At 46.4% G+C, this 18,125-nt stretch overlaps 1 protein-coding gene across 1 annotated transcript in view; it reads right to left on the reverse strand.

The window, feature by feature from the left end:
* Window positions 1-18,125, reverse strand: part of LOC126298230 (cadherin-like and PC-esterase domain-containing protein 1) — a 99,094-nt gene that overhangs the window by 58,727 nt on the left and 22,242 nt on the right. The window contains exon 2 of the mRNA XM_049989536.1: window positions 1,598-1,809. Coding sequence (XP_049845493.1) covers window positions 1,598-1,809 — 212 coding nt within the window. The remainder of the gene's footprint in view (window positions 1-1,597; window positions 1,810-18,125) is intronic.

Genomic DNA, 18,125 nt, shown 5'->3' on the forward strand with positions numbered 1-18,125 from the left:
CAGGTACGCAATTTAGAGCGCACATTTATCGGACGTTTTTTCTCCTTTTTCTCCACACTACCACCACTGAAAGTTACCAGCCCTACACTCTTCGCAACACAAGAACCGGTACATCTATTCAATTGCAAGAGGTATCAGAACGGTTTCCGTTTATAACTTTCGACTCGTTCGTTTCCGGTACAGGGATCCCTACTTGAAATTAATGCATTTATCGTTCTCCGTCATCGTAGAAAGTCTGTAACACCATCACGCACATTTACAGACGCTCGCGTCTATGACTATGACGCTCTGTAGTCTTGTTTGATGACGTTTCCGGGATTGTGTTCCTATTCAAAATACGATGTACTCACTCCCCTCTACAAGTCCTAGAAGTCTGTAACGGGAATTCCCGACCACCCTGTATCGTCTCTTATTCGCAATACTAGTGGTTTATTCTTCTCTTCCACCAGGTACAGTGAGATTAATGGGACCACCGTCTATGTTCTGCGTCAACTTGCAGTAACCACTCACAGACGGTAGGTGGCAGGACCAGCAGTGGGCGGTGTATGAAACATGTATGGGGACGCCGAAACCAGTGCAGTCGTTGTCGTAATGCGGAAACGGAGCGATGTATCTCACATACAAAAGGGCATGACCACTGGCCTTTGGTCCAAGCGTAGAAAGTGACAGGTGGCCTTTTCAGATGAATCACGTTTTGTGCTCCATCCGTGAGAAACGTCTTAAAGGAAACATCCTGCAACAATCGTCGGTAGGGTCCATGGCGGAAGAGGAAGCGTTGTGGTCTGGGGAACGTCTTCGTGGTATACCTTGAATTACATCATCATTCTGGAAGACGCAATGGATCAACACAAGTATACGTCTGTTCTCGGGGACCGTGTCCAGCCACACCTTCATTCTGTTTTTCCTCGTCACGATAGCTTCTACCACCACTACAATGCAACATATAACACAGCTCGGAGTATACGTCCGTGTTTCTAAGAGACTCTCTTTACCACTAAACAGCCAGGTTTTAAATCCAATGCAGAGTCTGTGGGGCCACCTCCTTTTAATTGTTCGCGCTGTAAATCCTCATTCGAGAAACCTAGCGCAGTTGAGCACGGCTCTGGAGTCGGCATGGTTCCACATCCTTGTATGTACCTCTCCCTGCACGTCTCTCAGCTGTCCGCGCTGCAAAAGATGATCATTCACGTTTTTGACAGGTGGTCACAGTAATGTGACTGGACAGTGTATTTAATTATATTGCATAAATGAATTAAATAGTGTGGGCTAGTAGCATTATACCTATTTGCTGGAATTATACGTTATACAGGTTTTAATATTTCGACATACTTATAAGTAGCTCCTTTGATTTTTTTTTTTTCATTTTTAAGTGTTTCATACACAGAATATTTGGAAATTGAAAAAAACAGGATTCTCTGTTTTTATTCTTAAATGAGACTGGGATACTACCAGGTGTTATGTACGTTCCTATCTCTAATTTATATAGTCTATCGTTTGGCCATATATGAGAAAACTAAAACATTTTGTGAACGTGCTGAAAAAATATAAGTAACTGTTTGTGAGGTTAGTAGTAGACGTACACTGGTGGAGGGCGCACCTGTTGATGAGGCTGTACAGCGTCCTGTCGAAGACTGGTCGCTGAGGTGGCGCGAGCCAGAACTGCGGGTAGTAGGCGAAGGCCAGCGTGGTGGCGCCTGCGTGGTAGACGCGCATCTCGTGCGTCTTGTCGCCGTCTAGGAGGCTGGCGTTGAGCCGCTCCAGCACGTAGTGCAGCATCCCGCGGTTCGTCGAGTCTCCCACGAATAGCAGCTTCACCACCAGAAACAACACGTATCACGCTGTTACGTCTTCGTATACGCAGATTTGAATAAAGTTCGTGTAAATAGGCTTCAAAACTCTCATTACCTAATGAGTAAGGAACCCTTAGGAAATAGAGTAGGACGAACCCAAGGACCACTGTCCATGGAAAAATTTGGAAATTTGTGGTAAGAGCCTATAGGACCAAACTGCTGAGGTCATCGGTCATTTAGCTTACACACTACTTAATCCAACTTAAACTAATTTACGCTAAGGACAACAGACACCTATGCCCGAAGGAGTACTCGAACCTCCGACGGGGGGAGCCACGCGAACCGTGGCAAAGCGTCTCAGATCGCTAATGTTTGAGAGGAAAAAGTATGTTTCAAAACAGTAGCAAAAATACAAGCAACGCTTATAGCTTGGCTTGAGAGCAAACATTACTTTGGAATACTATGACGTCAGAAACGGATTGGTTGGTTGGTTGGTTTGGGAAAGGAGACCAGACAACGTGGTCATCGGTCTCATCGGATTAGGGAAGGATGGGGAAGGAAGTCGGCCGTGCCCTTTCAGAAGAACCATCCCGGCATTTGCCTGGAGTGAGAAACGGATTGGAACGTTAAAAAGTTGACTGGAAGCTAGATCAGTAAACAAAAATTAGCAGCCAGAAAATTACATACGCTAATATGAGATGTGCGATATTTAAACGTTTTGCATTGCGTGTACCACTATACGTGGTAAATAAATAAATAAAAACATAAGGCAACCGCGGATGCAGTTCGGAGAATGGTGTTCGACGGGAACGGATCGCTTATTAAAGAACATTTATAACAGCAGCTTACGGTCTTACGTGATGTCATTCCTAAACTTAAAAAAGTAGAAAGGTGAAATAATGACGAAATCATTATCTGTTATGCCGACAGCATATAAACACGTTTCGAAAAACTCTACCATGGACTAGCAAAAGCACTTCTCCGTGTATTATTGCAGTCATAATGGTGATGAACACAGCGATTTAAAATTAGTAAAAATATAAATTAACTGACGTGACACATCTTCGGAGATGAAATGGTTCCATTAGTGATAGTTAGTTTAGGGTCTAACCCAGCCTTTAGAAAACTGCATAATTTTCTCATGTGGAAAGATGAGCAAAACCCGTCCCTTGTTAAATGGGTACGTGTCTGGCGAACCTGAGATCTTTCAGTTTGCGCCTAGTGAGCGCTAGCTGCCCTATATAACCATAATAACCAGAAACGCTGAACAACTTTCAGTGAACTCGGTATAACGCGACAGTCTAATTTTGTATGTCATAGACATGATTTATGCCTAACTAGCTCGGTACCTTAAAAAAAACTTACACTACAGGCCAGTAGCATGTCGAGCCGACATTTTCTTCAACACTAATTACTGCCAGTTGAAAGTTGTATGAAAACAGTAATATATACACGTATAAAAAAGTTTTTCATCACCCCGGCTTCCAGAACTATTATAGACATTGGATTTGGATACTGTATCACAGGCACAGTCATTTTGACTGTTCAGAGATGTCACTAAACCCGCCCAAAGATGTAAACAACCATGCAAAAGTAGCGCCTAACAGACGGAGAGGGTTCGCAGCCGATCAGTTCCAATCATTCCACCAGGAAGGAGGTACACAGCTCGTGTGTCTATAGTTCAAAGATGTTTAGACGGTCAATACCGCGGTTAGACCGCGGTCGCATTGTTACTTAGTGCCAGGTAGGGCTCTCAACAAGGTGATTTCCAGCCGTCTCGGAATGAACCAAATGGCTCTAAGTACTAACATCTGAGGTCATCAGTCCCCTATACTCAGAACTACTTAAACCTAACTAACGTAATATGACCCTAGAAGTTAAGTCCCGTAGTACTCAGAGCCATTTGAACCATTTGAAACACAAGAAACGCACACTTAAAACCTTTAAAACATGTTGCCGGAACATTGATATTTGAAAGAAGCACTTGCTTGGCACTACAAACAAGAAGGGTCTTCCATGGATAGGGAGTCAGTTCTTGAAGGGGAAAAGGTTGACCAGTGAAGAGGGTAGGAATGTGGTGGTATAAGGACAGAGGACTGGTGCATAGCAGCCGTGGGGTAAGAGTAGCTATTGGAATAGAAGAGGGATAGGAGTAGAGGGGAGAATTGGTGACGCTAATGGTTATTGGGAAAAGAGAGTTGTGTGTGAAGAAGGACAGAAGGAGAAAACGGGGGGGGGGGGGGTGTAAGAAAATAAGAAAATGTGGAGAGCGGAGGGAGAAGATGCCCTGATAAGTTGGATTGGGTGGGGTGGACCTATAGGTGGTAGGTTGGGTAAATGTCGGGGGAGGATCTGGGAGGGGGAGATGGTTGAAGTTTCATTGGCAGAGCATGTAGGGGGCGGGTAAGTGGAGGGTTGATGGGAAGTGTTGGTAAAGGTGTGTTAGAATATGAGGATTGTAAAGTGGAGGGGAACGGATGGGATTATTTGAGACCAGTTTGCAGATGGTGTGGATTGCTTGGTGGTGTTTAGTGTGAGTGAGGAGAGACGGGAATATGGTGAGTTGCTAAAGGCTCCTTGTGTGGGTAGGTAAACGGATGTAGAAAGTGAGATGGAATGCATGGAGTTCGAGGATCTGGAAGGTTTTATAGAATGGAGAGGGGCAGATATCTATGCAACATTTGCATAGCAAGGGATGGGTTGGATTAGAGATTTGTACAGGTGGAGGGCTATGGGGGCTGTAGTCCCCATGCTCGTTCAGTTAGTAGTTTTAGTCTAATGTAGGTTTTCTGTTGGAGTTTAGCAGGGAGTTTTCCACATTATTTGCCACTCAGGTTAGTTCAAGGTATATTAGTGTTAGTTAGCTGGATGGGACGGCCATAAAGGCCAGGTAGAAGTAATGGAGACGGAAGGTGCGGGTGGTGTGTCCTATAATTATTGCATGAGTTTTGGAGGATTTAATCTTAAGGAGCCATTTTTTACACCAGAAGTTAAACAGATTAAGGTGGACTTGGAGGGATCGTTGGAATTTCTGGAGCGTAGAACAGAGGGCGAGGACAGCGGTGTCATCAGCACACTGAAGGAGGTGGATGGGAGAAAGTGGTTTGGTTATATCGGTAGCGTAAAAGACGTAAAGGTTTGGGGAGAGAACGGAACCTTGGGGCACTCCTGCAGTAGGATGGAAGGCGCAGGAATTCGTGTTGTTAACAATGACATAGGATGGGCTATTGGTGAGAAAGGATGCAATAAGGCGGACATAGTTGATTGGAAGTGCATAAGTTTGCAGTCTGAAAAGGAGACCGGTGTCCAGTACGCAGTAGTATGCTTTCTCTAGGTCAAGGGAGACAAAGATGACAGATTTACGATCGTTGAGCTGTTGGGATAGGAGACGGGTGAGGTTCAGGAGTTGATCATCAGCAACGCTAACGACCGTTACAGCGAGTATTTAAAGCAAACTTCATTCATCATCTTTCAGATGTAGGAACATGCGTACCAACTTTCGTTTATGTCGCATAACTCTTTCTTGGTGTTGCGTTTTTTCCCGTCACTCTCTTATAGGTCTGCTTTGGAAAAACATCAATGTCACCATTGTCATCTACGGCTCAAAGTAGCCATGGAACCATTTTCTGTAAAAATAAAAAAAATCATATTCACGCAATAGGCATTCTTTTTGAAAACTACAACTGGTAACACGTCCGTAACATCGGAAGCTGACAACGCAGAGAACTCTCGCCGGTGTTTCACGAATTGTCTGCTGACTTTAATTACCGTTGTTACCTCCACGAACGAGATCTGTATTCAGCTCTCCCTCTAAAAAATTTTAGACATAAAAATATGGTTTCAATTTAATTACATTTCAGCTGCGAAGAGACTTCCTCAATGAATACGCCCCTCGGCTGGTATTAATTAATACTTGACGCGTAATTATTTTTGGCTGTAATGTATCTGCGCGGGGGTAGCGACACAGATGTGGCCGAAATACGTCGGCCAACAAACTTTCTCTCTAAAGGAAAAAAAAGTTTGCTCTGGAACTCCTGCTGCAAGTTTTTGGGAGTTCATTTCCAGATGTCGTATTTCATAAATCACTTCAGTATTTAATAAAGTGGCGGTACTCTCTTTAATAACGTACGACGCTTAATCTAATTGGAATCGCACGTTTTTCCGTCGTTCTTGCTTTACTGGACAGACGGTAGAAAACGAATCATTGTAAGAGTACTTGAAATAAAATCGTAGGAAATAATCGTATTTCAGGAAAGCGCCAGTAGAAATTCTTTCGACTGGGAGCGCAACACAGTCTATGGTAGACATTAAATGAGATTCCATAGAAACAAAAGAAAGAAAAAGGTGGCCGTTCTTCATTTACAGTAAGTAAATATTTGGTGTGGGTAATTAACAATTTTGCGGAGACGATTTTCTAAATATTTTAAGTGCGTGTATGTGTGTGTTGATTTGGTGAAGTTGAAGTTAATGAAGAATGGGCAGTCGTATTATTTCATAGTGAATGCAGCCTGAATATTTAGTAGATACATTTGTAGTATTACTTTCCCCTTTATAATGTGAATAATATGGTAACGTTCAGTGAATGAAAGGATAGTACTCAGAAACTATAAATTTTCAGCCTGATAATGGAAGTTCAAGATAGTTACGTCGGATTACATGAATTGTTGTGTAGATAACAAAGGGTCGTGTTGTTTAGTTTCGGAAACGGGAGGAAGAATATCCGCGACTGTTCTCGAATTAGTTTATAACTCTAATGTAGCTGGAATAATTCTCATGGAATTAAGAAAGGAATGCGATAGCTCATCTATTGGACTCGTTTTCGGAAAAGGCAATTGGGTGGTTAGTGTAATGAGAGATCGAGCGCAGCGCCTTCACCCAATTGTACTTTTTTTTAATGCTGTCCTTATCCTAAATTACCTCAGACAAATGCTTAATTGGTTTCACCAAAACGGCCAATATCGTTACACAAATTGCTCCCTCCCATTTCTTCCATCTTATTCCACTGAGTTAGACTACAGGCAGTTGTGATTTTCAAGACAATACTCTAAAGAAGACAGAAAGAAAGCAATCAGTAAAATAGCTCCCAAGAGATTGATGTAGCTTTTCAGACGCCTAGACTCTACTTTCTCATAAGTGGTCGTAATAAATTGGAAGAAATGGAATCAGTTAGAGGTCTTCAAGTATGAAGCGCCGTTGCTTCTTCAGAAACTCTGTAGAAATGTACACAACGACCATGACAAAGAAAACATACAAATGTTCATTTAATTCACTAACTAAATTCAGTAATTTAAACAGCCATGGTTACAGACTTAACTATCAAAACTGAATGTGGTTTCTCTCTGTTGGTGACAATGTCTTAGACATTTTTCATTAACATTTACTCATTCATGCTGCTTCTCAGTTTCTAGAAACAGATAAAAAAGAATGAGTTGTTATTTTCACACGTCGATTTCACAATTTTTGTATCCAAAATGGTAATAATTAATTTTAGTATACTGATCTTAATTCAGTACAACATTAGTTTCGAAGGCTTGCTATCACAAAACAGTTACTTTCATTACTTATACTATAATGTTGCATAGCAGGATTTAAAATTCCTTCCCCCAGGGGCCCAGCATTCACTTGCTGAGTACGGGCTTGGCGACCCCGGGGTCCTGAGCTGGGGACTGGTCTGCGCCGCCAGTGTCCTGTCACCGTAACCCCCGGACATGCTTCAGCGACCACCGTACGGCGCGGCGGTGAAATGTTGTGTGCTGCGGGGAATGGTAATCTTGGCTTGACCGCCTGGATTGCGAGGAAGGCCAACCTCTATAAAAACCCCTCAATCTTTCGGTGTGCTCCGCGCCTAGAAGATGCATGGCTGTTGGGGTGGAACAGTCGCAAGCGGGCAACCTCTGGGGCACCTGCCGCACCCCAGTTGTATAAGGCTTACTCAGGCACGCGGGGCTCTGTCTGAGCGGACTTTTAGTTCCCTAGCTGCTCGTGGGACCACAATGGACCCTTCGAACTCTACATTTCTCCCTACCAGTGGCTTGGGTGGGCCGCTGGTAGGAAAACACACCCAATCGAAAAAGCGGCTACGCGCTGCGGGTCCTCCAGCGCCTGGTGTTGCTAGAGATTTAACAGAATGTAGTAACGGAGCACATGCTGATAATCAGAATGTGTTTTTGATTATTAAAAGGAAGGAGGGTAGCTTTGAGAGGGTTTCTCCTTTTTACATCCACAAGGGTCTTGAGGGAATTGCAGGAACACTGAAATCTGTAAAGCGACTGCGCAATGGGACTCTGTTAGTTGAAACTTCTAGTTCCCGTCAAGTCGCTGCCCTTCGGAAAGCAAATTGTCTAGGAGAGTACGCTGTCGAGACCGAGCTCCACTCCACTTTGAACTATAGTAAGGGTGTTGTGACGTGTAGGGACTTGGTGGATATCCCCATAGACGTGCTAAAATCTGAGTGGGCTGACGAAGGAATTGTTGACGTGCAGCACATTATGAAACGAGTCAATGGGGACCTCGTCAAATCTGACTCGTTTATTCTCACATTCAGTTGCCCGAGACTCCCGGAGCATGTTAAAGCGGGGTTCTTACGTTTGTCCGTACGGCCATATTTCCCCAACCCAATGCGCTGTTTTAAATGTCAGCGCTTTGGGCATACTACGTTGGGGTGCAATGGGATAGCCACGTGTGGTAAATGTGGTCAGCCTGCCCATGACGGAGCCGATTGTTCATCGCCTGTGAAGTGCGTGAATTGCTCTGGGAGTCACCCTGTCTGGAGCCGGATCTGCCCCATCTATCTCGAAGAGCGGAAGATACAGGAGATTAAAACATCTAAGCGCATCCCCTATGGTGAGGCCAAGAAGATCTTTAAGGCCATGCAACCTCCTGTGTTTTCCACATCTTTCGCTTCCGCTCTCAAAAAACCGGTACAACTGGCCACTGTTGCTACACAAACGGAGGTTGCTAGTGTTAGCACTAAAACCTGCGCTTGCCAGTGCACTTGTGCTGCTGCGGTTGTTTTGCAATCTGCGGCTCTCCCCGCTACATCGGACAGGGCCGTGGTTGCTGACATTGAGACATTGAGGTACTTCCAGCCTCCCCCCATATGGCGCCTTCTGCCCAGGCGAGTCAACCTCCAACTGTTGACAAGGCTCTGCATTCCAAGCCCCCCAAGACAAAGCCTCAGAAGATGAAGGTTCTGCCACCTGAGGAGACTAGTCAGCGTCGGTCCGATGATGATGCCATCGTACTGTCTGACATCTCCCGTGGGTCGTCATGGGAGCTTATGGACATTGATGTCGACCGGGGGCGATCTTCTCGCCCCAGGAATAAATCTCCGGCCAGTACGGTCTCTCCTCCAAAGCATAGAGGCAGGGTGAAAGTTCAGCCACCCTGATCACTGGCTCCCATATTACAGTGGAACCTGAATGGTTTCAAGACGCATGTGGCCGAATTACAACTCCTCATACGAGAGTGCCCCTTGTGCTTATGTATCCAAGAGACACATTTTCGGGCCACTGATTCTCCTTCTTTACGCGGCTATACCGCATATCGAAAAGATGATCTGACGGGGCAAAGGGCAAAGGGTGGTGTTGCGGTTTTTGTCCGTGATGTGCACCCCTCATCTGAGCTCCCTCTCGTCACCGACTTGCAAGCAGTTGCAGTTGACATTCTTGTGGGTCGGAGGCTCACAGTCTGTTCTGTTTATTTACCACCTCCGGATGCGATTGACACTGAGGCTCTCACGGACCTTATTAGCCAACTCCCTCGCCCATTTCTTCTTCTGGGGGACTTCAACGCTCATAATGTCTTATGGGGCTCTCCGACTACTTGCCCCAGGGGTCGCATTCTGGAAAGCGTCATGATGTCTGAAGAACTGTGCCTCCTCAACTCTGGTGCTCCCACTCATTTCTGTACTGCTTCCGGATCGTCATCGGCTATTGACCTTTCCTTTTGCTCTCCAGCACTCGCGGATTCTGCTCTGTGGGAGGCTGCAGCTGACCTCCATTCTAGTGACCACTTCCCCCTCTGGATTCGCCTCCTGGATGAGGCTGTGGCATTACCAGTGCCGCCCCGGTGGCACCTTTGCAGAGCTGACTGGACACTTTTCAGCCAACTGGCTGTTTTGGAACACCGTGCCAGCGTCCACGAATGGGTAGACCATGTTGCAGCCGTGATCTCTCATGCTGCTGAATTGTCCATCCCACGGTCATCCGGTCATCCCAAGAGGCGTCCTGTCCCTTGGTGGACCACTGAGTGCCACTCAGCCATCCGCGCCCGCCGTGCAGCACTGCGCCGCTTCAAGTGCCGTCCCTCAGCTGACAATCTTGCGGCCTTTCGGGTGGCAAGGGCCAGAGCGCGGCGAGTGATTAAAGAGAGCAAACGACGGTCATGGCAATCGTTCTTGAATTCCATCTCTCGCTCCACTAGTTCTACGAAAGTATGGGAAGCCATCAGGAGGATTTCCGGGAAACTCAGCCAGCTGCCTGTCACGGCATTGCTGCATCAGGGATGTCTCCTCACGGCGCCGAGAGACATTGCCCAGACACTGGCCATGCATTTTACGGAATCTACCGCCACTATTAACTGTGATCCAGATTTCTGCCGCTACCGCACTGCCGTCGAAAGGGGTCACTTGGACTTCCGGTCTCTAAATTCTGAACCCTATAACTGCCCCTTCACAATGTGGGAACTGGATTCTGCGCTGTCTGTGGCTCATGATACTGCGCCTGGTCATGATCAAATCCGGTACAGCATGCTGCGGCACCCGTCGCTGCCATCCAAGGAAGTTCTCCTGAACTGTTTCAATATGATATGGTTATCTGGCACGTACCCTGACTCGTGGAGGGAGGCAATTTTGATTCCCCTCCTCAAACCAGGGAAGGACCGAACGCATCCCAGTAGTTATCGGAGTATTGCCTTGACGAGCTGTGTTGGGAAGACGTTGGAACGCATGGTCAACCGCCGCCTGGTTTGGCTGCTCGAGACCAGGCAGCTCCTTAGCCCCTCTCAGTGTGGCTTTCGGAGATGTCGTTCCACTATAGACAACTTGACCCTGCTTGAGGCCGCCATCCAGCAGGCCTTTCTACGTAACCAGCATTGTCTAGGGGTCTTCTTTGACATTAATAAGGCGTATGACACTACTTGGCGCCGCCTTATCCTCAATCAACTCCATGAGTGGGGCTTTCGTGGCCGTCTCCCCATCTTCATTCGGTCCTTTCTTTCTCACCGCCTCTTTCGGTATCGGGTTGGTAATGTGCTATCGGATTTGTACGTGCAGGAGAATGGTGTTCCTCAGGGCAGCGTTTTAAGTGTCACCCTCTTTGCCGTTGCTATTAACAGTATCACGTCCACTATCCGGAGTCCTGCCCAATGCTCCTTGTTTGTGGACGATTTTGCTGTTTTCTGTTCTTCCTCCAGTCTTGTCAGTGCTAGTCGGCAGTTACAGCTTACGATAAAGCTCTTAGAGGCATGGACTGCAAAGACGGGTTTTACCTTTTCTGCAGACAAATCTGTGTGTGTTCATTTTAATCGTTCTCGGCGTCTTTTTACCTCCCCTGAATTGCGTCTGAGGGACACCGTTCTTCCTTTTAGAGACACTGTGAGGTTCCTGGGCCTCACTTTTGATTCCAAGTTGTCGTGGTTGCCTCACCTTAAAGACCTCAAGGTGCGGGCCCTGAAGGCACTGAATATTTTGAAGTGTCTGAGCCATCGGTCCTGGGGAGCAGATCGGGCGCGTCTGCTGCAGTTTTATAGGGCTTTCGTCCGATCGCGTCTTGACTATGCTTGCACCGTGTATGGGTCAGCAAGGCCTTCGTATCTGAAGATCCTTGACGCAGTACACCATGAGGGTATCAGGCTGGCCACTGGTGCCTTCCGTACCAGTCCCATCCCCAGCCTGTGTGCTGAGGCAGGGGAACCGCCGCTCGCCATCCGGCGGAAACTCCTCATGGTGCGACGGGTGTGTCATTTCCTTGCCTGTCCTACCTCCCCTGCGTACCCTACCGTTGCCCGACCGCCTATGGAACGTCTCTTTTCCAGTCGTCCCAGGGCAACAAAACCATTTGGGATTCGTGCCAAGCATTTGCTTGAGTCCCTTGGTGTGGAGCGTGTGGCCCCCCAACGACAAGGTTTTACCCGCCTGCCTCCCTGGTTGCTCCAGAGGCCCAGCATCCTCTTAGACTTGTCGGAGAACCGGAGGAACTGCACTCCGGCGTTTGTTTTTACCTCCTTATTTTACGATATTTTAAACCAGCATCCGGACCATGTACCTGTATTCACAGATGGCTCTAAACAGGGGGACACTGTTGGTTGTGCTGTTGTTTTCCCTGATCGAGTCGTCAAGTTACGGCTTCCTGCGGTGTTTACCATCCTCGATGCCGAATTGTTTGCAATACTGCGGGCATTGGAGCAGATGAGATGTGTTCCCAGTATTAAGTTCCTCATCTGTTCTGACTCCCTGAGTGCCCTTCAGACCATTCAACACTTGTACCCAGCGGATACGGTCGTCCAGAACATCCATGATGCCCTACTCCACCTGCAACGGCAGGGGAAGGAGGTTTCTTTCTGCTGGGTGCCGGGGCACGTGGGTATTAGGGGCAACGAACTGGCGGATGTGGCTGCCAAAGATGCATGTTCCCTCCCTCACGTTGTTGAATGTGCCGTCCTCCTCCATGTTGTAACCTCCCTTTTGCGTTTTCGTGTTATGCATCAATGGGAAGAGGAGTGGTTGGCAGTTTCTGACAATAAGCTGCGTCTGGTAAAGGCCACTACGCGACCATGGCGTACGTCCTACCAGTCATACAGGCGGGATGAGGTTCTCCTCACTCGCCTCCGCGTTGGACACAGTCCCTTCACGCATGGTTTTTTACTCCGGCGGGAGGACCCCCCAATCTGCAGTGCTTGTGGCGTCCAGATTACTGTCCGCCGCATTTTACTTGACTGTCTTTTATTCTCTGACCAGAGGGCGGTGGTTTCCTTGCCACCGGATTTGCCCTCTATTTTGCAAGACGACGCAGCGACTGTGGTTAAGGTTTTACGGTTTTGTGTCCTGTCCAATCTGTTGCCTCGGATTTTAGGGAGAAGGTTTTAATGTGCTGCTGGGTGACTGGCTCACCCAGTTTTTAGGTAAGAGGTCCGCCAGTCACGATTACCTCCTTGTTTCACTTCGGTATCTGTTCTCTTTTCCTTGTGTTTCCTTTCCTTTTTTAGTGTGTTTCTTCTCCTCTTGTTTTGCCTCTGTATGTGCGCATTTGGAACTGCGTCAGGCCTGTGTCTTTTAGCCGTTCTCCTTGTTCGGCGTCCGTCTTCGTCCCTTCACCGCCTGTGTTCCTGTTTCTATGCGCTTGGGCGCTGATGACCACGCTGTTTAGCGCCCGTAAACCTCAAACACACACACACACACACACACTAAAATTCCTTTTAAATCTACACACGTATCGTGAAAAAAAAAAGTGGTAGCTAGTTTACTATCACTCCAGATGCTATTTGCTTCCAATATGGGTGAAGATATGGCAACCAAAAGGTCAACTTCGAATATTGCTTTCTGATGTATTTGACGATTCGGACCAAAAAAGAGGAATCAGTTACATTTTTCAAGTTATTATAATTGCAGTCAGGGAATAGAATAGAATTGTATCAGATTTACATTTTTATGTTCAGTATTTTTGCTCTTTAAAATACAGTGGTAGGACAAAAATGTGAGGGTTTGTTGAGTTGGGTTGTTTTTGGGGAAGGAGACCAAACAGCGAGGTCATCGGATTAGGGAAGGACGGAGAAAGAAGTCGGCCGTGCCCTTTCAAAGGAACTATCCTGGCATTAGCCAGGAACAATTTTGGGAAGAGCACGGAAAACCTAAATCAGGATGGCCGGACACGGGATTGAAGCGTCGTCCTCTCGAATGCGAGTCCAGTGTGATAACCACTGCGCCACCTCGTTCGGTCAAAAAAGTGAAACACCGTGACAAATGCATGGTTGAACATAAAGGCAGATACTAGCCAAGTCAGCAGGTTCTGCTGCTGTACTTTGTACGTTGCGTCAATCGCGGTGAGAACAGAGTTCTGTGTAGTTATGAACGCATTATGTCGGAGTTACGTGACTTCCAAAGGGGGAAAATTGTCGGTGCATGTATGGTAACTGTTTCTATAACCAAGGTAGCCGAAGTGTTTGTTTTTCCAAGAGGCACCATACTGACGACGTTCGCTAAGTCACAAAGCGGACGAAACTGCGTGTTGAGCGATTGTGGCGTAGGATGATTGAAGAGGATTGTGACGAAAAATAAGAGGATGTCGGCAAAACTGAATGTTGCACTCGCAACCTGTCAGCGCCAAAACGTCACGAAGGGAGCTGCATAAACCGAGAATTTTAGGGGGAGCTGGAATTCCAAAACCACTCATCAGTGATACAAATGCCTGCAACAAGAAAATGTGATCCCGCAGCCATAAAGTCTGGTCTGTGGAGCAATGGGAGAAAGTCGTTCGTTCGGAGCTTACGTCCCAAGAGAGAATCATGGCGTGGTCGGTAACGATTTGGGCACCCTTATTGTGGTATTCCATAGGCTCCATGGCTACTCTGCAAGATCGCATTACTGCCGTTATTTTGTGCCCATTTTGGCTGATTAGGCTCGCCCCGTGGAACAATGTCTGTTCCCCAGTGATGATTCACTGCTCTAAGGCGACATGCCATCTTTTCAAACAGCTCGCATCGTCCAGGGCTTGTTAGTTTTTTTTAGCCTTTCTGGTCTACTTTTGATAGAAGAGCGCGTGATTACTATCTACCTACATCCACATTATCTGAATTTCCTACTATTTTGGAGGAAGAATGAATTAGATGTCAGTTGAATACCATACCGGACCTGCATTTATCCATTCCGAGATGAGTGAAAACTGTTTCGAATGCCAATTGTTTCCTACACGTTATTATGCATGGTAATTTGTCGTGCTTTTGGTGTTTCCACATTTTTTTCACCCTCTGTAGCACATGGACTCTGGTTCCGAGGCACCTCCTTGTAGATCCGAAATCACAGCTAGGCGAGTGCGGTGTGGTAATGCGTTCGCGTCGCTTGAGGCGGAGAGCCAATGTGGAGACTGGTCGCCTTGTCTCTCCCATTCACTTTTGAGAGTGGACAGGTAGCCGCTACTTCAGCAGAGTTTGAGCAGGCACACAGAGGGCGTTATGGAGCCCCTTAGGCAGATAGCGTTCAGGACTGCATTCGGTATGTCTGCCGGGAGCGTCATCCGAGGTGCGGAAGCGGCCATGCCTTCGGCTACCGAGCCTGCAGGGTGCAGTCGTCTGCAAGTTATGGGTCACGTCGGCACCAACGATGCCTGTCGCATGCGTTCTGAGGTCGTCCTCAATTCATAAAGAGGCTGGAAGAGGTGGTGAAGATTGGTGGCCACGCGCGGGGTGTAAGCAGAGCTCTCAATTTGCAACACTGTTCCCAGAGTTGATCGGTGTCCTTTGGTTTGGAGCCGAGTGGAGGGACTCAACCACAGGCTTCGTCGATTCTATGGCAGTCTTGGCTGCAGATTTCTGTATCTGCATTATCGTGTGGAGATTTATAGGACTCACCTCGAAAGGTCAAGCGTGCACTATACAAAGAAAGCAGCTACTCCAGTAACAGAGAAATTGTGGAGGGCACATGAGGGTTTCTTAGGCTAGCCGTTAGTTTGAAGTGCTCTGATCAACACTCGCCAGTCGATAAGCAGCAAGGGAAGTCAGACGGCGTTGAGAGTAAAGACACTTGGACTGTCAAAATTTTATCTGTAAGCTGCCGAAGTATTCGTAGTAAAGTTCATAAATTTACTGCCCTCCAGGAAAGTTCTCGCACTCAAATTATTCTTGGGACGGAGAGCTGGCTGAAAGCCGAACTGAACAGCTCTTAGATATTTAGCGAATCATGGAATGTGTATTGGAAAGACAGATTAGAAGCAGCTGGAGGGGGAGCGTTCATTGCAGTAGACAAAAATATTGTCTCTGTTCCGAGGTCTGAGTTGACTGTGACAGTGAAGTTATCTGGTCGCGTATAACATGTGTTGGTGAAATCAAGTAAATTGATGGATATTTTTAACGTCCACAGGAATCCGCTGTGACTGTTCTAGTCGTTCGATGAAAGTCCACGGTTAGCAGCACGGAAACACGCATATCACTCAATATTAATGGGAGGCGACTTTAACGTTCCGAGTATAGACTGAGATGTCTATGGCTTCATTGCAGTCGGTGCAGACAGACAACCATGTGAAATGCTTTTGAAGACGTTTTCTGAAGACTGTCTTCAGCAGCTAGCTACGCAGCCTACTCGCAATGGAAATATCTTAGATCTTGTAGCCACAAATAGGCCGGACCTTTTCGACAATCTCAGTAAAGAAACGGGGATATGCGACCATGATGTCATTATAGCAACTACGGTTACGAAAGTTAATAAATAAGACAAGAAGGATAGGAGAGTGCTTCTACTAAATAGAGCAGATAAGGAGTTATTAGTATCTCACTTAGACAGTGAATCGGCATAACTTAGTTCCAGTATGACGGATCTAGATGAATTATGGGTAAAGTTTAAGCAGATTATAAATCTTGGTGTGGAGAGTTATGTGTACAGTAAGTGGATAAGGGATGGAAAACACTCACCATGGTTTAATAACGAAGTTCGGAAGATGCTGAGAAAGCAGAGGCTGTTGCTCTCTGGGTTCAAGAGAGAACGCACAAAAGACGACAAGCAAAGGTTGGCAAAGATTCGTGCGCCTGAGGAAAGATTTATACGCGAAGCATTCAACTGCCACCGTCACACCTTAGCAAAAGATCTACTAGAGTACCCGGCAAAATTCTGGTACTATGTAAAATCGCTAAGCGGGTCTAAGGTCTCGATTCAGTCCCTTGTTGACCAGTCTGGTTTAGCAATTGAAGACAGCAAAACGAAAGCCGAAGATTTAAATTTCACGTTCAAGAAATCGTTCACATAGGAGAATCGTACGAACGAACCATCATTTGACCTTCCGACAGACTTCCGTATGGTTGATAGAGTTAACAAGCACCCTGGCGTAGAGAAACAACTGAAAAATTTGAAAGAAAACAAATCACCAGGACCGGATGGAATCCTAATTCGGTTTTTCAGAGAGTACTCTACGGCATTAGCCCCTTACCTAGATGGCATTTATCGTGAACCTCTCGCCCAGCACTGAGTCCCAAGTGATTTTAACAACGCGCAGTTGACTCCAGTATACAAGAAGGGTAAAAGAACGGACCCACAAAACTACAGACCAATATCCGTAACTTCGGTTTGCTGCAGAATCTTTAAACATATTCCCATTTCAAACATAATAAACATTCTTTAGACGGAGTAGCTAATATCCACGAACCTGCATGGTTTTAGAAAGCATCGCTCATGCGAAACTCAGCTCGCCCTTTTTTCCCATGATATACTGCGAGCTATAGAGGAAAGGCATCAGGCAGATTCCATATTTCTAGATTTCAGAAAAGCATTTGACACTGCTCAAATGGGTCCCGGTATGTGGTCCTCGACTGCAAATGTTCATCAGAGACAAGGTTATCGACAGGAGCGCCTCAGAAAAGTGTGATAGGACTACTGTTATTCTCTACATACGTGAATGATTTGGCGGACAGGGTGAGCAGCAAGCTGCAGCTGTTTGTTGACGATGCTGTGGCCTACGGATAGATTTAGTTATCGAGTGACTGTCGGGTGAAACAAGATGACCTTTCTCTCGGTATGTTGAGAAGATACCTATTTCGAACCAGCAAGTGGTTACAATCCCACAAGCGATGGTCAATTTGGAGTGCTGGAAACGATGTCAGACTTGATAAAAAATTATGTCGTTTTTTAAGTACAGGGTGTTTCAAAAATGACCGGTATATTTGAAACGGCAATAAAAACTAAACGAGCAGCGATAGAAATACACCGTTTGCTGCAATATGCTTTGGACAACAGTACATTTTCAGGCGGACAAACTTTCGAGATTACAGTAGTTACAATTTTCAACAACAGATGACGCTGCAAGTGATGTGAAAGATATAGAAGACAACGCAGTCTGTGGGTGCACCATTCTGTACGTTGTCTTTCTGCTGTAAGCGTGTGCTGTTCACAACGTGCAAGTGTGCTGTGAACAACATGGTTTATTCCTTAGAACAGAGGATTTTTCTGGTGTTGGAATTCCACCGCCTAGAACACAGTGTTGTTGCAACAAGACGAAGTTTTCAACGGAGGTTTAATGTAACCAAAGGACCGAAAAGCGATACAATAAAGGTTCTGTTTGAAAAATTTCAACGGACTGGGAACGTGACGGATGAACGTGCTGGAAAGGTAGGGTGACCGCGTACGGCAACCACAGA

Source organism: Schistocerca gregaria, chromosome X (genome assembly GCF_023897955.1).
Source record: "Schistocerca gregaria isolate iqSchGreg1 chromosome X, iqSchGreg1.2, whole genome shotgun sequence".
Taxonomy (NCBI): Eukaryota; Metazoa; Arthropoda; class Insecta; order Orthoptera; family Acrididae; genus Schistocerca; species Schistocerca gregaria.